The sequence below is a fragment of the Cynocephalus volans genome, chromosome 8 (assembly GCF_027409185.1).
Source record: "Cynocephalus volans isolate mCynVol1 chromosome 8, mCynVol1.pri, whole genome shotgun sequence".
In the NCBI taxonomy this organism is placed as follows: Eukaryota; Metazoa; Chordata; class Mammalia; order Dermoptera; family Cynocephalidae; genus Cynocephalus; species Cynocephalus volans.
The window spans coordinates 148,523,910-148,546,085 of record NC_084467.1 but is presented as its reverse complement, the minus strand read 5'-3'; the positions used below and the strand labels follow the sequence as shown (position 1 = coordinate 148,546,085).

The 22,176-nt window shown below is 39.7% G+C and overlaps 1 protein-coding gene across 1 annotated transcript; it reads right to left on the bottom strand.

Annotated features, from left to right (window-relative positions):
• Positions 1-9,730: 9,730 nt before the first annotated feature.
• Positions 9,731-13,211, bottom strand: LOC134384425 (liprin-alpha-1-like). The gene is given in 3 exon segments (XM_063105937.1): positions 9,731-9,883; positions 9,885-11,942; positions 12,348-13,211. Coding segments are annotated over 3 exon segments (3,075 nt in total).
• Positions 13,212-22,176: the final 8,965 nt, after the last annotated feature.

Below are 22,176 nucleotides of genomic sequence, written 5' to 3'. Positions count from 1 at the left end.
GTGTGGGGTACAAATGCAATTTGTGGCAGTGGGCATGCTGCCAGTATGAATCTGGCCCTCAAATAATGGACATGAGGGGTGACAATCAGCTTTGTATCACATGAATATTCACAATCAATAAAAAGAGAAACATGTATCAAAAGGCATCACATTGTACCCCATAAATATATACAATTATTAAATGTCAATTAAAAATAAAATAAAACTTAACTAGTAAAATAAAGTTCTCTTTCATTGTGAAATTTTACAGTTAGTGTTAATTACTGTTAAACCTGCCACTACAAATATCCATAGAAGACTATAAATTTGTAAAGGCCACTGAGGCTGCTCCTAATCTTCAAATTTCTGGAGGGGGGAAAAAGCTAACAGGAAAGTTAATTTATGTTTGAAACTAATCACCACTCCAATATAATAATAATAATAATAATAATAATAATAATAATAATAATAATAATAATAATAATAATAATCAGGTTGTTTTATTGGATATCTTCACAGTATCCCATATTTATGACTTTTTTTCAAAACCATGTTGATTGTTCTGAAAATAAGTGAAAGGTGTTGACATTGGCACTTCTCTAACCATGCCTGCTGTCAGATCAGAACAATTAAAATAAATGACTTGGAAGTGTTTATCAATTTTAACCTTATAGTTTCAACAACATGACAAAATTTGAGATAGTCACTTACCCATTTGCAAAATTGAAATAGAATTATTCAGAATATTTAATAGTTAGACTTCTTTGCAAATTATAATACAAAGCTTAGTACAATTCAACAGAAAATAATTGTGCAATTACTCATGACAAATGACAAAGAGGCACTTAAAAAAGAAAATTTATGCCTACAGGATAGGACAGCTTTGCTAAGAATAACACTTGCAATGTAAGATTTTCTTTCTATATAAATTTACTCTCAGACTACCACTTTAGGGAAATGTCATAATAATTTATCTAACATTTTCAGAATATTATCTTTAACAAAGTGGAACAATATAGACTGAAGTATTCTTAAATTTGGTACCTACAGACCTAAATATATAATTTATGCAAAGACTGTTGATTATTGTTTTAATGCCATCCTGGAGAAAAAGCTCTCATGTATGTAGCAGAACCAAACAGTTATTTAGCAGACACAATCAACATTTTTCATCACTGATTTTAATAGAAATGTATATGGAGAAATTAAACATGGAGATAAATAGTACTGAACAATTGGGCTGATACATTATTTGAAATAAATAATAATTATAATATCCCAAGTGGATGGGTTAAAGAAATAAGGTAAAATATCACAGTGGTTACTGTAAATTTTGCAGTTAGAAAAGTTCATGGAAAAATTGAATTAAAAAATAATATGAATCTTTTCATGAATGTTTTGAATACCCTTTGCATGTACACATACATACAGTTATGCGTCTTTTAACAACAGGGATAGTTCTGAGAACTGTGTCATTAGGTAATTTCATTACTGTGCAAACACACTACAGTGTACTTACATTAAACCTAGGTGGTATAGCCTACTACACACCAATCTTATATGATATAGCCATTATAATCTTATGAGACCACCATCATATGTATGATCTGCCATTGACTGAAACGTCCTTACTTGGTCCATGACTGTGTATGTATGTGTATATATGTATATATATGTATGTGTGTGTGTGTGTGTGTGTGTGTGTGTGTGTGACTGGATTAGGTGCAAGCTACATACCAATAGTGGAGTAGAAGTAAAGTGACAGAAACAATAAACATGGGTAAACTACACTTAAATTCACGTTACGTGTCCTATTTTCACAATGTCAAAAATTTGAGCCAAGTTTCTTTCCTCCAATGAGTGATAGCGTAAACTGTACAAAGTAATGTATCTCTGCCTTTAAAAAATGTCTATGAGGATCCTTGGCCCATTTTTTAATTGGGTCATTTGTTTTTTTTAATGTATAATTGCTTGAGTTCTATGTATATTCTGGATATTAATCCCTTGTCGGATGCATAGTTGGCAAAAATTTTCTCCCACTATGTAGGCTGTCTTTTCACTCTGTTGATTGTTTCCTTTGCTTTACAAAAGCTTTTTAGTTTGATATAGTCCCATTTGTTTATTTTTTCTTTTGCTGCTTGTGCTTTTGGACTCATGTTCATAAAGCCTGTGCCCTGACCTAACTGCTGAAGTGTTTCACCTATATTTTCCCTTAGTAATTTTACAGTTTCAGGTCTTATAACTAGGTCTTTAATCCATTTTGAGTTTATTGCAGTGTATGGTGAGAGGTGCATACCTAGTTTCATTCTTCTGCATATGGATATCCAGTTTTCCCAGCACCACATGTTGAAAAGGCAATCTTTTCCCCAATGTAGATTTTTGCTGCCTTTGTCTAATATCAGATGGCTATAAACCTGAGGAGTGATTGCTGGGTTCTCTATTCTACTCCACTGGTCAGAATGTCTATTTTTCTACCAGGACCATGCTGTTTTAGTTACAACAGCTTTGTAGTATAATGTGAAGTCAGGCCAATAGATACATGAAAAAATGTTCAACATCACTAGTAATCAGGGAAATACAAATTAAAACCACATTGAGATATCACCTCATTCCAGTTAGACTGGCTATAGTCAAAAAGATGGTAAATAACAAATGCTGGTGAAGCTGTGGAGAGAAGGGAACACTACTGCACTGTTGGTGGGACTGTAAATTAGTACAACCACTATAGAAAACAATATGGAGGTTTCTCAAACAATTACAGATAGAACTTCCATATGATCCAGCAATCCCTCTTTTGGGTATATATCCAGAGGAATGGAAATCATCATGTTGAAGAAATACCTGAACTCTCATGTTCATCACAGCTCTGTTTACAATAGCCAAGATATGGAACCAAACTAAATGTCCATCAATGGATGATTGTATAAAGAAACTGTGGTATATATACACTATGGAATACTACTCTGCCATGAAATAGAATGAAATACTCCCATTTGCAACAACATGGATGAAACTGGAGAAACTTATGCTGAGTGAAATAAGCAAAGCACAGAAGGATAAATACTGCATGTGCTCACTCATATGTGAGAGCTAAGAGAGAAAGGAAGGAAGGAAAGAAAGACCACAGTAGTGCCATGGACTTAGAGAGGGAGGGAACATTCTTACGGCTACATTGTGGAGTGGGGGGGACAGGGGGACAGGGAGGGAGGTTGGGGGATAATTGTGAGAGGATGGGGAGTACAAAAGTGAATTTTTGTAAGAGGTATGCCCCAAGTGTGAATCTGGCCCTCACATCATGAGTAGGAGGGGTGACAATTAACTTTGGATCTCATGAATATTCTTAACAACAACAACAAAAAGTAATGTATATCCATAAAAATGGAAGGGTATCTTATTCAACTTTTGTAATTATACAGAAATAACGGTGACTGAGGATAGCTTGATTACTGAGACTACATCCAATATTTTTCTTATCAGTAGTTTAACACAATTACAAATTAACACAATTACAAACCACCAAGTTCCTACTGCAATCTGCAATTACCGATTTGAACAGACAATACAGTGTATGGCTAGGATTCTTAAATGAAGGTCAGGGTATTCATTAATCAGCAAAGTGGAATTTTAAAGGAACACTGGGGCAAAACCAAAGCATGTTGGGTCATTTTATGCTCAAATATTTACTCAAAGAATATGAAAAAATATGGAATAAAATAGTCAAAAATATGTCAAGAATTAAGCAAGCTGAAATGATAGTCTTTTAGGACCGCTTAAATTATTTTATATATAAGACAAACATTTTACAGACATTTTTCTTTTCTTTTTTTAAATTTTATTTTATTTTGTCAATGTACAATATGGTTGATTATTGTGGCCCATTACCGAAACCTCCCTCGCCATCCCACTCCCCCTTTCTCCCAACAAAGTCCTTTCTGTTCGCTTGTTGTACCAACATCAAGGAATTATAATTGTTGTGTCTTCTCCCTTCTCCCCCACCGGTTGTTTGTGTATTTATTTATTTATTTTTAACTCCCATAAATAAGTGAGAACATGTGATATTTCACTTTCTGTAGCTGACTCGTTTCACTTAATATAATTCTCTCAAGGTCCATCCATGTTGCTGCAAATGGCAGAATTTCATTCTTTTTTACAGCAGAGTAGTATTCCATTGTGTAGATGTACCACATTTTCTGTATCCACTCATCTGATGATGGGCATTTGGGCTGGTTCCAACTCTTGGCTATTGTAAAGAGTGCTGCGATGAACATTGGGGAACAGGTATACCTTCGACTTGATGATTTCCATTCCTCTGGGTATATTCCCAGCAGTGGGATAGCTGGGTCATATGGTAGATCTACCTGCAATTGTTTGAGGAACCTCCATACCATTTTCCATAGAGGCTGCACCATTTTGCAGTCCCACCAACAATGTATGAGAGTTCCTTTTTCCCTGCAACCTTGCCAGCATTTATCGTTTAGAGTCTTTTGGATTTTAGCCATCCTAACTGGGGTTAGAAGGTATCTCAGTGTGGTTTTGATTTGCATTTTCCAGATGCTGAGTGATGTTGAGCATTTTTTCATATGTCTGTTGGCCATTTGTATATCTTCCTTAGAGAAATGCCTACTTAGCTCTTTTGCCCATTTTTTAATTGGGTTGCTTCTTTTTTCCTTGTTTACTTGATTTATTTCTTCATATATCTAATCTCTTTTATGAGCTGGTTAGCTCCCTGAAGGCAGGGACTGCATGGTCTTGAGAGGACACAGTTCCCAGAACGGCAGAGAGCTGGAGGCAGAAGTTGTTCTGTGATCAGGTTAGGCACTGACTGCACCAGCTCCCCATGGCCTTGAGTACTGCCAAGTTTGGTTAAAGGACCAAGAGCATCTGATGTTTGTAAACATCGTTTAGATGAAGGTGCTTAGATGATTACAGAAAATTCTTCTGGAATGGTGGTGGAAGACTGAGCAGCAGTCAAGCAAGCAAGGTTTGTTGTTTTCTTTCACCTGGGTCTGTATTGCTACGTGGCTTCAGCTAAGTTCTGGTCATTGGCTATATATTGAGAGCATATAACAGGGGTGTGTGTCTGTGTGTGTGTGTTATACCAACCTGTTACCCATCTAAAATGCTGTAGGGGTGTATTTCATAGGGTTATGGTAAAGGTAAAATGAGAAAATACATCAGATTTATTCAGAAATTGAAAGCAGTTGGAGGCAAAGTAATAATTCATTGCTTATTCCTCTGCTACCTTCTGACTGCATGAAGTGAAGATTGATTAAACATACCTTTGCTTATGAGACAGTAACAGAAAGAATGTTTGTATTATCCAATATTGTAACCATTAGCCACACTGGCTGTTGAGTCTATGAAATTTGGCTAGTCCCAATTGAGATGTGCTGTAAATATAAAATGCACTTTTAAATTTTATATTGAATGAAGATTTAATATGAAAAAAGGAATGTAAAATAGCTAACTAATCATTTTGTTATTGATTACGTGTTAAAATGATAATATTTTGAGTATATCAGGTTAAATAAAATATATTATTAAAGTTAATTTTACTTGCTTTCTTTTATTTAATGTGGCTACTAGAAATATTAAAAATTCATACCTAGCTCACATTATATTTCTGTTGCACAGTGCTGGTTTAAGTCACTGAAAGTTTTGGAATATACTAATTATAGGGTCTAAAAGAAAAGAAGTTAGGCGGAGGCCGCAGCCCTCCTTTTCTGCTTTGATTCTCCACGGATGGGGGTGCATTAAGTAACCACCAGTGTTGTTCTTGGGGGAAGAAGGGTCCATGGAGGTCAACCAGAGAGGCCGAGATTGGGAAGCACCGTGGCCACTGAGGAGGAACATGGCTCTCCAACTGGCTCCTCTGTCGATGCTAGACAGTGGCAGTCTTTTGCTGCCTCTCATCTAACCCCTTTGCTGACATAGGAAAGTTTGCGTTGGCGTCTGAAGTTGTTATTTACCCAAGGTCAGAGAGGAACTCTCTTCTCCCCTTTTTTATTTTCAGTGAGTCATAAGGGATGGTATGAACCCAGGGACAGGAGAAGTGTCTGATGGTTTGTGACAGGGACAGACCGTAGTCACAGAAGCTCAATAAAGTTGTCAAGATGAGCAAGGAACATGGGTTTAGGCTTTGAAGCCTCCATGTCTTGAACTGAACTTCAGAAAGGTCTTCATGGCTAAAAGTGCACATGGAGCTCATGAAATCATACAAGTCAGTCCACTGTGGCTGAGAGTTTTAACCGCACACTTCCGAATTAAAGGGCTTAGCCCAGCGTCTGACTCAGAGAAGGTGCTCAGAATGTGTTAGCTGCATTTTCTTTTAGGTGGTTCCTGGGCCATTGTGACAAGTGCTCACTTGACAGGAGAGGTGGGACAAACATTTGCGTGACCATGTGATGGACTGGTTGTGAGTTGTCTCGCTGCACACGTTGCCTTTGCCTCTGGTGAGGAACTTAGCCTACTTGTTTCCATGTCTTTAATACGGAGGTATTGACAGTGCCCACTGCTTGGAGTTCTGCAGGGATTTTTTTTTAAGTAAAAAAATAGGAAAGAAGTAATATGCCACATAAAAGAGCCTGAGATGGCCTTTTAAATATCCCTGCAAAAAACAAAACAAAACAAAAAATAAAACAGTGCACTTAAGGGACACGGGTAGAATGCTCCTGAGCAGAAATTCATGTTCTAATAATTGAGGAAGAGTCAAACAGCATTGATGAATTGGTGGCATGACTGTCTCCTAGGTTTTCTACATGTTGGAGAAAGGTAAACAGCACACTCATCCTGCAGCCTTGCAGATGATGAAAATGACCATGCCACCCTCGCCACCGCCGTTGGCTACAAATTGTGGTGTGCTGACTCCGAGCAAGGCATTCTGCTAGGCCCTTTATATTTGTATCTTCTTTTACCATCACAAATATGCCAGGGTACTGTCCTCATGTTATAGACGTAGACAATGCAGCTTCACAGAAGTTATGTCCGTGAATTAAAATCAAGCAGCTGGTTAAGCGACAGGTCTGGTCTTTGAACTCAGGTCCAGCCGACTCCAAGGACTGGGCTTCCCACCCAGGTACTTTTGCTCTCAGGCTGCCATTTAAAAACAGAGCATTAGGATCTCAGAGGCTCTTGATTTCCCCCCACATTTGTCTGTGTCACAGTAATAAGACGACAGAAGTACACGAAGAACTAGATCATGGTGTCACTGCTGTGACTCATGTTGTAGAGTGTTTTTACTCTGAGATCTTGTAATTTGGCATTATTTCCTTTAAACTGTGCTGTCTTGCCTGGCTATTGCTTTATTATTGAATAAACACCCTGAGCAAGGTCCCCAAACAGCTGTTAGAAATGTGGAAGTTACACGTCTTTCCTGGGGAAGGAGGTGGGTTGAAGGATGTGAGGCAAGGAGAAGACGACCAGATTGGTCAGGACCGTCAGGGTAAACCTGCTCCCTGTTCTCAGTAGCATTTGTCTCACTAACACAAACTACATTCTAATGGTGAAAACTGTAGAAGGCTGCAGCAATTTACTCAGTAGCGGCCTGTTTCCATATGAAAACTGCTTTCTTGGACTGTGGGGAATTAGAGAATGAGGTATGGAAGTCCTTGAAGGATAATTTTGGTGACTAGTGGTGACCTTTTTAAATAATAGCTAGAATTTATTGACTGCTTAGTAGGAATAGTCCCTGTGTTAAGGTCTGTGTAAACTTTTAAAATTCTCATAATGACTCTATGTATTATTATCCCCATTTTAAAGCAGAGGACGGGGACATAGAGAAATGAAGGAATGTGTCCGAGGTCATCCAATGAATAAGTGAAAGAGCTTGGATTTAACCCAGGCCTTAACCTCTATGCTATGTGGCTTCTACTTCCTTCTCACTGATGAAAATGAAAATACTTCCCTTAAGTACTTGGTTTGGGAATGAAAGTCAGGTGTGTAAATAACCTTGACTATGGGTAATTGGTTTCAGGCTCCTCTCATCCTACTCTTGGCCCTCTCCCCATATTTACTCTGTATTTCGGTGTGTCTTCCTATACATTATTATGCTTCCTCCTCCTTGCCTTGGAGCTTTTTCTCTTCTGTACGTGCCCTGTGACCCCTGCCCCACTCTTGCCCTCTGTTGCTTAGACCTGACTCTAGCTTCGTTTGCATTTATTTCTTTGGTTCTCTCTCTCATTCCCTCCTTCACTTCCCTTCCCAGTGCAATCATCCCTACTTAGCACTAGTATCAAAGTATGACGATGCAAGAAAGCCATGCAAGATGACCTTGACAAGTCCAGATAATAATGTTTCCATACTATCTAGCCGGCGGTCTCAGAGGCAGCTTCGATCTGACAACCCTCCCTGAAACAGACGGAAACTGTTCTGTGACTGAGAGAACAAGGTGGAGGGTCTGGCTCAGAGTCAGTGTCAAGGTTGACTTAGCCTTCATTCCCTGAGGGACCCAGTACATTAGATTTTGTTTTGTTTTCTTTTGTCGTGGTCATTTTATTTCTTGGCTTGGAGGTTACACATCCTGGTAGAGATGACTTCATACCTAGAAAATTTTTTATTAAACATTTTACCAATACTAGAGTATTTAACATCTGTGGAATTTTAATATGATTTAATACATTGAGCTAAAATCTCCGCACTCATTAAAAATCTGTGGTTTGAGCATAACTACTGCCTAAACACTCTTGCTCTACACTACGTGCCTGAAGGTCCCCGAAGGTGGCTGGAAGTTTTGCGTGATTTCCTTATACTCTCAGCCAAGGCATCTGTCTGATATCTTCTACCAGTGTTATGAAGTGGGATTCTCGTTGGCTGGGAAATCAACGAGTACAGCAGATCCCATTGTGCTCCGTTCCTACCCTCTCTTTCTATTCTTCAGTTACACAGTTCTTCAAGTCTCTTTAAAATTCGTGTTTGGCTCTCTGCCACCTCACGACCTTTGCCTCTGCTGTCGCCCCAGAGTCTTCCCCCTGCTGACTCCTCCTAACCCTTATGATCCCAACTTTAGCTCTATTTCCTCTGGGACGCTCTCCCTGAAGCCTTGGCCAGGTTAGCTCCCTCTGAAGTTAAATGCTTCCGTGGGGCTCAACTTCCCTATTCTGACAGTCATCACAGAAATAATTAGTTTTTGTAAATATAAATAAAGAGTACTCAATAAATATCAGTTTAATTAGTGAATTAATTCTGCCCAGGAGTCTGTGTTCTTAGAAGGAAAACCTTAGAAGCTGCGTTAGTAGGTTGCACACGTTGCCATCTGAGCATGTCTTCCCTCCTCTATGGGCCACTGCAGTGGGTTGGAAAAGGCTCATGCACTGTGGTTCTGCATATTGCCAATGGTGCCTAGGTGGACAACACAGTTCTAGTTGTCCCCTCGGCTGTCTGGTTTGGACTCCTGCCCCTGGCCACCTACTCCCTGTGCTTACAAGATTTACACCTCCCCTTGAGACAGAAGTTTTGCTTTGTAACCCACCAAAGATGACTGTAAGAGGAGGTCATGTCCTGGCTTATCTCCTTCCTGAGTTTAGATTATGTCACAATCTTAATCTTTCCATTTGGTTTCTGAAATTGCTTTTTTAGTCTTCACATTCAAGAATCATCTCTTGGAGTTAATACTTTTTAAAAATTTTTATTTTATTTTATTTATTTATTCTTTTCTGTAATGGTTTATCATTAAAAAATTAAACAATAATAATTACAATAAATGTATAATTTACAAAAGCCCTATATTTGTCCATTGGATTTATACATATAAGCATTACAGTACATTCATTTGAAAAACTAAAATTAGGTATAAGAACATGAATTGATATGAAAGGATATTTATAGCATGGATGGACATGGATGCAGCAGCTAAGCCACGAATGTCCTTTGCTCTAAATTTTTTTCCCCATGAAGGTGCTCTCCTAAATGCTTTTATCATCATCTTCATCAAACCTTCTGTCAGTCCCCATGACCAAAAGGTTGTTAAATTCTCTTTGTAAGACAGCACGAGCCTGTGTATTCCGCGTTGGGATCCGTAACAATAGCGCCAGTGCGTTGAAGTCAAAGGTTTCATCTAAGGCCAGAAGGGCACCGTGAACGCCACTCCCTAAAAGATTCTTTGCATATGCTTTAAGGCCAATTGACAGGATCCAGCGAATCACTCGATCATTGCTCCAAACAAGCACATCTTTTACTTCATGCTGACTTTCTTCTCTTTTTCTTTCCAGTTCTTTTCGGTCATAGTTTAATCTTCTCAGGCACATCATTCCACACTGGAAACTGTTTCTGTGGAAACCGTCGACCATTTTCAGCTGCCCGCGGAGGTCCTTCTTGGTCAGGTGCTCCAGCATCCTGGCGTCCACCAGGCACTGCATGAAGTAGCTGCAGTACTGAGGGAGGCCCAGGCTGGGCAGCCACTCGTTCCCAATCCACTCGTGGTTCATGTCCCCATATGCGAGTGTTGTTCGTGACGTGGGAGGGCTGGACGGGCTAGTAAGAGCCATGATCTCTTGGATGGCCAGCCTCAGCTTCAGCCTATGCAGGGGGTTGCTGATGCCGATCTCACGCTTCATCTCGGTGTCCGACAGGGTTGACATGATGGCCCCGCTCTTCACGTTGGCTCGGCAGGCAGCCACATACCAGGCGGGCATCCCCACCCAGAGCTCCAACCACACAACTATGGTTGGCCCATCCCACTGGGCAAAAGGCAAACCTTGTCTTCGGGCTTCATCGAGCAATTCATGCTTTTTTGGAAGTTTACGATTTTTTTCAGCCTGTCCTCCCAATTTGCTCAGTGACAAGGTATCTTGAGATGCATTATCTGTCTTTGAAACAGCAGGGTGTCGTAATGATTCTTTGCCAGCTTGTCCAGGTCGGCCCTTTTCTTTCTTGCCAAACAAGCGGCTGATAGAGGACTTGATACCCTTCTTCTTTGGGGCTTTGTGGCACGAGTCCTGGCTGCTGTTACTACTGCTGGGATTGCTCACGGGACCGTCCTGGGAGCCTGACGAGTTTCTCACGTCCATGGCGTCCTCATCTTCACCATCAGACACATCGACATCGCTCTCAAAAGCTTGTGCTGCATTTGCTAAGACACTAGCCTGTTGGGCACGTTCCCAATCCTCTTCATTAAGAGTTTGTACCTTGGAAGGCTCATCCCGTAGAGCAGCTAGGCGGCCTTTCTGGGGGCGCCGCAACACTGCACTGGTGCTGTAGGAATCTGTGTGACTGTCTGCCACAGGGCACCTGAAATCTGGGACACTGCCCAAGTGGGGTCGGCCATGATGAAGTGAAGCACCTCTTAGTCTCATTTGGTCTAGTTCAGCCCTCAATGCTTCAATGATTAAGACGAGCTGATCCTTATCATGTTGTGTATCTTCTAATTGCTTTTTTGCATTTTCAACTTCTCCTAACAGAGAATTCTTTTCTTCTAGAGCAGCCATTCTCTCTTTCCGATGAAGCTGGAGCCTCTCATTAGATTCTGAAAGAAGCTTGTCAACAGTGTCTGATAAACTTTTATTATGCTCTTCATTCATTTTTTCTCTCTGCCTTGCCCGCTGCAGTTCTTGGTTCTTTTCCTCCAGCTGCGTCTCCATCTGTCTTAACCTTTCTTCAGTGTTGCCCTGTCTCTCTTCAGCCTTCGAGAGCGCTGCCACCCTCTGCGCCAGCTCCGCCTCCACCTCCGGGAGTGTCTCGGCTTTCCTCATGGTCTGCTGCAGCTTTTGCTCCACTAATTCCAGCTGTTCCTGTAACTGGCGGTTTTTATCCTCGGTCTGGCGATGCATAGAATCTTTGTTTGCAATTTCATTTTCAAGTTTATCATTGAGGTCATGCACAGACATGGCTTCACGCTGTGCAGCGAGGGAGCATTTTTCAAGAGTAGTGATTCTCTCTTCCATGTCTTCCTTTTGGACCATGGCTTCTCGAATGTCCCGTTGCAATTTCGTGTTCATCTCCTCAGATTTGATCAAGTCTTCCCTGGCTGTGTAGAGATCTTCCTCCAGCTCTGCCAGGTGACTGATTCTCTCTGCCATGTCTTCATTTTGGACCATGGCTTCTCGAATGTCCCGTTGCAATTTCGTGTTCATCTCCTCAGATTTGATCAAGTCTTCCCTGGTCGTGTAGAGATCTTCCTCCAGCTCTGCCACGTGACTGATTCTCTCTGCCATGTCTTCCATGAGGGCCATGGCTTCACGCATGTCCCGTTGCAATTTCGTGTTCATCTCCTCAGATTTGATCAAGTCTTCCCTGGCTGTGAAGAGATCTTCCTCCAGCTCTGTCATGTGACTGATTCTCTCTTCCATGTCTTTGTTTTGGGCCATGGCTTCACGGATGTCCTGTTGCAATTTCAAGTTCATCTCCTCAGATTTGATCAAGTCTTCCCTGGCCATGTAGAGATCTTCCTCCAGCTCTGCCACGTGACTGGAGAGGGCAGCCAGGTGCTCTTTCATTTGGCTCTGCTCCCTCAATTGCTTGTCTATGACTAACTGGAGCTCTATTACTTTAGCAAGGTCCTCCTCGTGGCTTAACAAACCATCAGAAGATCTCTTTCCATTCGTGCTCGGGGTATTTTCTTGTTCACGGTTCATGTCAAGTGCTCCATCTGTTAGTGTTTTTTTCTGCTTATTCCGTTCTTTAAGAATCATTAGCTCTTTGTGTGTGGCACCTAATTCTTCTTCTAACAAACCACACCTCTCAAGTGCTACTCGTAATCTCTCTCTCACCTTTTCATCCAGAGCTTTGTGGTGCTCAAACAAGGACTTCAGTGCTTTGAGCACTTTGACTTCGCTGGACACACCTGCTGGGGACTGTGCCTGTCTCTTCACCACGGTCATCCTGAGAGACCTCTCGTGCCTAGAGACAAGGCATTCCAGATGTTCTAAAAGCAGCCTGGTGTTATTCCTTTCTGCTTTCAGTTCAGCAATTTCTTCTTCCCTTTCAAGGAGCTCCTCCCTGCATACATTCAGTTCCTTCATAAGTGCAGCAAACTCCTGTGGAAGTGCAGTTTTGAGCTGGCTCTGCAAGGAATCTCTTTCATGAACAACATCGTGTAATTTCCCCTGGGTTAATGCCAGCGTTTCTTGAGTCTCTCTAAGAGTGTCAAGAAGTCGGTCCCTTTCTTCTAGCGTGGAGACCATCAACTGTTCTATATGTGAATCTGCGTCTGCCTGTGAAGGGGAGCCGGACGCATGGCTCCCACTTCCTCCTGGGGAGCCTTCGGCTTCACTGATGGTTGGCATCACCTCACGCATCATCTGCAAATGGAGGACCCAGACTAGAATCATTAAGAGCAGAATACAGGTTCCCGTAAATCTGCAATTTCATAAGCATCTGCAGCTAATAAATGAAAGGTTCACAGCCTCTTTATTCTCAGATCTGTTACACTTTGTATGCAAATAAGTTGGGAAAGCATCCACCGGCAAATACTAAGTGCAGGAACACACACCATGAAGATACTCACAGGGACAATAACCCCGTGAAGGGGTCAAGGCCAGAGGACTGCCCCTCACATAAAGAGCAAACCCAGAAGTATTTTGTTCGCAAAGCTGTACTTTTTAGTTGTTGAGAACAAGTGTGCTTCAGGTACCTATTTTTCCAATTTCCCAGTGGGGGGAGAGCAAGTCAAACACACACGCCACACAGTCACTTTTCAGGAAAAGCATAGAAGGAGCACAGAGCCAGCAGCACTGACAGGTACAGAACCCATCAGGCGTCTTATAGGAATGTGTGCAGTCAGCTCCTGGGAAGGACTGACGGCTCCCTGAATTCTTGGGCTGGATTTGGTGAGCACGAAAGGAACGGGACTCGTGAAGGGTTGGGAGAGGTTTCTCCAGTGGTTGGTCAGTCAACCTAACTTACCTCAGTTTCCAGCCCAAAGTCAAATTCCACGATGGAAATAGAGCCAGCAGGTCCGGACAGCCGGGGACGGCTACGAGGGAAGGAAAAGTGATAGGTGAGTCGATGAGAGGCGATGAAGTGTTGCCAACACACAGACGGGGTGAGGACAAGGGGGCCGCTCCCGAGGGTCCGGGCCGCAGTCCGGGCACGGCGGACCCCCGGCGCCCCTCACGGTGAGGCTGACCCCCGGGCCGCAGTCCGGGCACGGCGGACCCCCGGCGCCCCGCACGGTGAGGCTGACCCCCGGCCCAGCCGCGTCCCGCTCTCTGCGCCCGAATCAGGTGCTGCAGAAGCCGCGGCCACCACGGCACTGACAAAGCACTGACAACCGTTTCCAAGGAGCCTGCACCAGCTGGGGTTCTAGAACCCACGCTGGGTCCCGGCTCGTGGGGCCGGGGGAATGGCGGCGCATGGCCCCGAGAGCACGTCCCATCGGCTCCAGTCACTAAGGCTGGCCTGTCGCTGGACACTGGAAGAGCCTCTTGGAGTTAATAGTATAATTTGATGTCTTTGCATTGATATGTCCCAGGGAGGATGCCTCAGGGTGTGTGTGCATATGTGCCCACATGTGTGCATGATCTGTGCATGCGTATGCATGTGTGTGCCCACACGTGTGCATATGTGCGTGCGTGGGTGCCATACATGTGCACTCAGCATTTGTTCACGGCGATTATCATCTTCCAGCGGGCCTGGAGCCGTATGCGTTGCAGCACACTTTGTATTCTATGTCATTTTTCCTATGATAGGTAGCAAATTCTTTGAGTTGATTTCCATGAGTGCTGATTGATTTTCACCAAACCATTTTACCTCTTTCAGTCTCTTCTTTTTGTGACTTTTGGCAGGTAGTTGCAGACTTAACGATTGTCTCTCTCTCCAGGTGCCTCAAAATGTCCTTATTGTCATTGTGTCATTTGAAATCACAACTAATCAGTCAGGTGGATGAAAGCAGGTGTTTTTATGTCTCTTCTCCAGATAGGGGTCAGTGGCGTTAGTGGACCTGTCCCGGTTCCCTTAGTTCACAGGTGGCACAGCTAGGGTGAGAAGTCAGGTTTTCCTCCTGCAAGCCTCCTTTCCTGTTTTGTGCACAGAGAGGTGTCTGTAACACACCGTTCAGTGACAAACCCATGCTGACTCTTATGTACATGGCAGGTGTGTTTAAATATGTACACACATCCACAGAAAGGTCTAGAAGAACATACTCCAAACTGTTGAAAAAAGGTCACAGGATGGATTAGAATGAAGGAGGCGTAGATATTTTGCTTTTTTAGTTTATGTTCATTTGTAAGATTTACCTTTTTGCAATAAATAATGAGTTTCATCATTTTAAAATGAATAATTATGAGCAGTGAAGGAGTAAATGGTGTGTTAGTGTCATTGGTTTCTGTCTATAATTTTGTGTTTCTATCTGGGTGTTCTTTTAAGTTAGGAAACGCTGAGGGGTCATTAGGTTGTTTGTCTCATTGTTAGGCTGACGTCCTTATTGACTGTCATTGTGTCATGTGAATGATCACTTCTCCATGTCTGTTTTTCCATCAGTGTCATCGGGAGAGTATCTTCTCACTGAAATATTAGAAATGTTAAGCGAGCAGGGATATTAATTAGATTAATTCATTCCTATTTTGAGAAGTGCAAAACTTCTTGCAGAAGTCCTGGAAGAGTCAAGCTGCTAGGGGCTGGCTGGGTAGCTCAGTTGTTAGAGCACAGTATTATGACACCAAAGTCAAGGGTTCCGATCCCATACTGATCAGCTGCTTAAATAAAAGAGTCAGAGAGTCAAACTGCCGTATGCAAATGTTAGGCTTTCCTGTGTTCTAGGCTGTCACTCCACCTATGTGCACCACTGATCTGGGCTCAACGTTTGTCAGGAAGGAAAGGAACGTTTTCACAGAAAAAAAAATATTTTTTATAAAAATGAAATATTTAAATACCACTTCATCATTTTCTTCTTTAATTCATGATATTTGGTTTTGTAAAAGAAAGAAGAAACGATGATTGCTTATGTGTGGGCCCTCAAAAAATAAATGTCCATTGATTTCATTTTTACTTATGTTTTCAATTAATCCCAGAATCCAGATTAAAATAAAACTGACATTTCAATAGATGCAGAAAAAATCATGTGATAAAAACTTCAACTATCTTTTTTTGAGAAATGCCTTTTGAGACGCATTGCCCATTTCTCAATTGCTTTTGGGGTTTTTTTGTTGTTGTTGTTGAGCCGTTTATGTTTCTCATATAATCTTGACATCAACCCTTTGTCAAATATGCAGCTTGCAAATATTTTCTCCCATTCTGTCATCGGTTGACTCTTCACTCTTCCGTTTCCTTTGATGTGCACCAGGCATATGAAAAAATGCTCAACACCACGAATCACCAGGGAAATGCAAATCAAAACAATGAGATACTACCTCACTCCAGTTAGAATGGCTATTATCAAAAAGACAAGAGAAAACAAGTGTTGGAGAGGATGTGGAAAAAGTGAACCCTTCCATACTGCTGATGGGAATGTAAACTAGTACAGCCATTATGAAAAACAGTATGGAGGTGCCAGAGACCAGCTCCGCAGGATTCATCGTAGCTGAACAGGTGGTGTGGATTCAGTGAAAAAAGAAAGACACGGACCGCAGATGTCTAGTGCAAGTGTGGACAATGACCACGTGAATCTTGTTTTATTTATTTATTTTTACTTAATCCTCTACATAATGATTTATCTTTAATCAAAACATTTTTTTATTTCATTTCTATTGAAAAGGAAAGGTCAAAATGTTCCAAAGCACTCTTGCTCTGACAAAAACATCTACTCATGCATCAGTAGTTCACCTCAAAGCTTGTGGCTTGTGACCAGAAACTATACAATAGCGCATGATTGGCTTTAAAACATCAGGCTTTCTGTCTGAATCATAAACCTTAACCTTCTTAGCTTATAATTTAACCCCTTTTTAATCTTACTTATACTTACTACCCTTAATTTTAATAACAGTGATTAGTTATGGTTAACAATTTAATATTGCTTATACTCTATATTGATCATTTTAATTTATAATCAAAATCACAATGTTTATAACATTAATATTATAAAATTTAACTATAAATCTTTATTAAATTTCTATGTTATTGTTACAAATTTTGTGTTACTAACTGATTTAAACAAAACCTATTAATATCAAAATTTGTGTTTCTCTACTATTTAACTTATTTATTTTATAATGAAACCTTTTATTTCCCTGCTAATAGACTCTGGGAACAGCACAGGGGACAAAGTGAAAAGTTAAATGATCCTACTCAAACTAACAAAAACACATTATATCATTCTTATTATTACTAAGGAAACAACATGTTCTTGGTAAATCAAGTGAAACTGTGGGAATGCGGAAAAAACAAAGAAATCTGGAACTGGTTGTGATCAATTAGTTGTAAACACCACTGCACTCAGACCCACTGGCTCCCTGGGGGATGTGGATAAATTTCCAACATAACAACTTCATTCCACATGTACAAGAGCATGACCACAGCCACAATGGGTCAATGCACACACCACTAACAAGAAAAATCAACAATAAAATTAAATCAAGCCAACCCATACCAGGAACATGCATCAAAAACACCTTTAGTACTGACAATGCCCTTTAAACAAACCAATTAATTCTGATGCATATTTAACATGTCCTTTGAGAAACTCCATGGCCCTTGGAACTACCCAAAGCCATGCCAAGCCAAAAAGTTGGGCCTTTTAATTTTGGAAATCTTTGTCAAGTAACAAAAGGCGAACAGACAGGAAATTCCACAGAGCCGTGCCACACACGCAGGATCCCCCCGCAGTCTAGCTGAACAAGGGGTGTCCCTTGTCAGGCTCCCATGCCGTTCCCTATAGCAGGATGGCTCGAGACATGGAGGTTCCTCAAAAATTAAAAATAGAACTACCATAGAGTCTAGTAATCCTAGAATTGGGTATATACCCACAGGAAATGAAATATGTCAGAGATCTGCACTTCCATGTTTATTGCAGCACAGTTTACAATAGCCAAGATACAGACTCCACCTAAGTGTCCAACAACGAATGAATGGATAAAAAAAAAAAAATGTGGTATATATACACAATGAAATACTATTCAGCCATTAAAAGCAAAACAAAACAAAACAAAAACATGAAATACTGTCATTTGTGGCAACATGGATGGATTTGGAGGTCATTATGAAGTAAGCCAGGCACAGAAAAACAAATATCACGTGATCTCACTCATACGTGGAAACTAAAGAAGGAAAAGTTGGTATGATAGAGACAGAGTAGAGACTGGGGAGGGGAGGGAGGAAGGGAAAACAGGGAGGGTTTGGCCAACAGGTACTAAATTACAATGAGATAGGAGGAATAATTTCTGGTGTTCTGTTGCACAGTGGAGTTACCTATGGTTAACAGTTTCGTATATTACACAATGAAGAGAGGAGAGGCTTTTGAATGTTTTCACCAAAAAGAAGAAAAGTGCATGAGGTGATAGATACATTAACTACCCTGACCCCATCATTATACCAGATATATATGTATCTAAACATATATATGTAACAAAACCCTGTAAAGATGTACAATTACATGTCAATTAAAATGAAATAAATTTTAAACCAAAAAACAAAGATTTCACTGATTTTTTTATGATTTAAAAACTCTCAGCAAAGTAGAAATAAGAGGACTTCTTAAGACAGTAATGTCCTTGCAGGCAGGCACTGAGTCTTATTGACCTTTGCTTTCTTAATGACTTGCTCAATGCTTGGAACATATTAGATCAATAAAATACTATTTAATGGAAAAGCAAGCATAGCAAACTTTTTCAAAAGAGAAATTAGAAGGGAACAAAATAAAATGTTAAAATGTGAGCATTCATAAATATCCACAGTGAAGGGGAAAGAGAGTTTTACAATAAAGTAGAATCGTTGTTAGAAAGAAAAGAAAGCGAGGACATTTGTTGAGATCAAAACAAAAGGAGACTCCCAGTGACTGTCCTTGTCTCAAATGACTGGCTTAAGGAGGTGGTCCAGGTGCAGGAAATTCTCCCATGTTACCTGCATTAAGCGGCTTCCACAGAAAAACCAAACAGCCTCTTCCTAGAATGAGCCACTGATCATAGCCTCATCACTGCTCCATCTCTGAAGTGAACTAAGACTGTTTCAATGTACCCCCTTTTCCTTGTTTTTATTCTTTACTATGATACACCCCAGAATTCTAAATCACCCCTCAGTGTCTGATGTATGTAGGGCTCTTTGATTTTCTTCCCGTTCCTTCCCAACTTATTAGCCCTTCCAATGTGACACCTGCAAATTCATGCTTCATCATCAACTGAATCCCCTCTAAGCTCAACCTCTTTTCTGAACATTCTGCACATTATTTTGTATGAAGAGATATTCATCACATCCCCAAAGACGTTGCTTGCCACCCCCGTAGCCTGCTCAAGGCATGGAGGAAAACTCACAACACGAATCACTGGCTCTAGAGGTATGGTTGATGTAGTATTTGTTCCTCGTTATCCTTTCTGGGCCACATTTAAATCTCAGCTTACTTTACCCACTCCTCACTGTTGCTGTCGTCTGCTGACAGCTCAATCATTTCTCAACAACCTCATTTCTGAACAATTATAGTATTTGGTTGTCTCATTTCCTTTAGGCCTTCCTATGTCATAATCCTTTATTATTTCAATAGGCTTCCCCAAATATGATCTTTTCAACATTCTGTTTCTCGTTTCCTTTAACAACTCACTACCAGCAATCTATTTACCCTATTTCAGTCCCTTATTCCCTGGTTTTACCCAATATGTTGTTACCCAAGCTATAAATTCTTCAAAGTTTCACCTTCATTCATTCTGCTCCTTGACCAACACTCTCAAGTTTCCAACTTATTCATTCAACTTCTCCAACTCGACTTTAATGATGCTACAACATTTTCCCGTCTCTCATCCCTTTGTTAGTCGTTTATCTCTCACAACCAACTTAAAGTTTTTGGTTAATCATTATAAACACACTTTTCCCTACATTCCCTACATTCTCAACTTCCTGTTTTTCTCTCATTGTTATACTTACTACGTTAAACAACAACCCTGCTTAAATCCAATTTTACTCTTCTTTCACTGCTGTACCCCTGCAATTGAATAAAGTTAGTAAAAAAAGAAAAAAAAAAGGATGAATGCTACCACTATAAATCATGTCGGCTCCTATAAATATATATTCATATATAATCATACTACATTCTTTAATAGTCTCCTTTCTTCACTGGGCTTCCAAGGCACACATTCGCTTGTTTTTTCTCCTGTTCACGACTCTTGGTTAGAAAAGGAAAAGATAAAATATTATATTATAGTATAGTATAAGGATCAGCAGTGCCAAGTAAATGTTCTTTCCATCATGATTGCAAAGGTTTTGACCGAAGTAAAAAAGCTAGTGGATATGAAATAAGAAACAAGGATAGCATGTGCAAGATAAATTTGTATTTAGAATATTTCTCTTAAACATCAAGATAAATATATGATCTTTTAAAGAAAATCTGTAAAAACAAGTAGTAAAATGTAAAAAGGTATTTCTGTACTCATAATTTATACACACCCTTTTACAGATTATATATTTATATATAATAGGGTTTAGCAAATGAGGATCTGCAATTTTCCTTCATGGAATATGATATTTGGAGACATTCAAGACTTCCAAAGAGATATGTTATACTGTAATATGAGTTGTTAAACCTAAATTACAGTGAGTAAAATTTCAGAAAACAGATATTAGTGCAGCCTGACAAGAATGTATGATTTGCTACTAAATTGTCAGAGAGAGCTTTAATAGTAAAACATAACTGTATTAACCCAAAATCACATCCTTATTAATTTGTTTACATTTATATTAAAAACACTTCTATTTTGGCCAGTTTTTGAGTTTTAATATATGATTATTAACTTTGTTAAATTCTGACTTTGGCACTATTTGCGTCGTTAGGAGTCTCCCCAAGGCGCATATTCACACTTAAAATGACAACAAAAGAGAACAACAGAATTCCTAGTCCTAAATCTCCAAAATTATGTTGTTGTAATAGATGTACTTTCAGAAATACCTATTCTCCTGATGAAATGGCTACAAATGAGCAGGTAATTCCCTCAGTTTTTAATAAAGAAGATTATGATATATGTGATGTAATTTCTAGTAACTCTTTTCTAAAATTAGCTGAGTTGTTTCAATAAGGTCAAAAATATACTGCTTCCTAACATTAGCTACAGGTTTGTTAGGGGCTTTCACAAGAATGGTTCCATGTTGCAGAAAACCAAATTGAATTGCTTACTTCTCTCTTACAGTTATTCTGACATAGGGAAAGCATTTGGTGTGTTTCCTTTTTTCATTGACAGGGTCACTCTGAACAAAACTCAAAGTTCTATTTATTAAACTCCTAGTGATCACTGTAAAACTTTCTTATGTATCCAAAGTAGAGAAAAGTCCTAGTTTCATTATGATAAAAGTATTTCTCTACATATTTTAATTTAAATGCTCTATTTGTTATATCTATACATGGATATGTATATGAATAAATGTTTATACATCAAATATAACTGGTATATATATTATTTCTATTTGTTATGCCATTTTATTTTTATATATCATTTATACTAATGAAAGACATTCTTCTCTCTTCCATCTTTCCATGCCAGAATATGATGCAGTTAAATCACATATATGTTAATATATATATTCAATTACAATTTTACATCTTGATCCTCACAAACTGAACAGTAAAACTTAAAGTAAAATAAGTTTCACAGTAATGCTTAAACACACCTAAATATTAATTTATTTTATTTACTGAAGTTTAAAACAATTCAGATGTTTTGTTAAAGCATGAAAAGTAAATTGGAAAGCTGAGGAAAGTGCAGATACATGAGGATCAATACCTCTTTTTATTTATCCATCGAGCATATACTGAATATTTCCTCATTTAGGCCTTAGGTCTATAGCAGTTACCAAGGCAGAATGTCCCTGATTATGGAACTTACATCTCCCTTCAATTATTTTTACAGATTCTCTATGTATTCATGAAATTTTTGGCATGAGTTATCAGGAGAATTGCCTAAATATTTTATCCTTTTTTTTTTTTTGACATGTATAGATGCATATTCTAATTACATTCATGTAGAGAATGCACATTGAATTCTAAAAAATATAATTTTATTTTTCTTGCTAGATCAGTATCCCAATGCAAATATTTGAATTCTTTAAGAAGTGGTTAAGAGTCTTTCCTGGAGCACTATGCTAAATGCTGTCACTGCTCCCATCTTAAAAAATATTCAGTCATTTAAACCATCATTC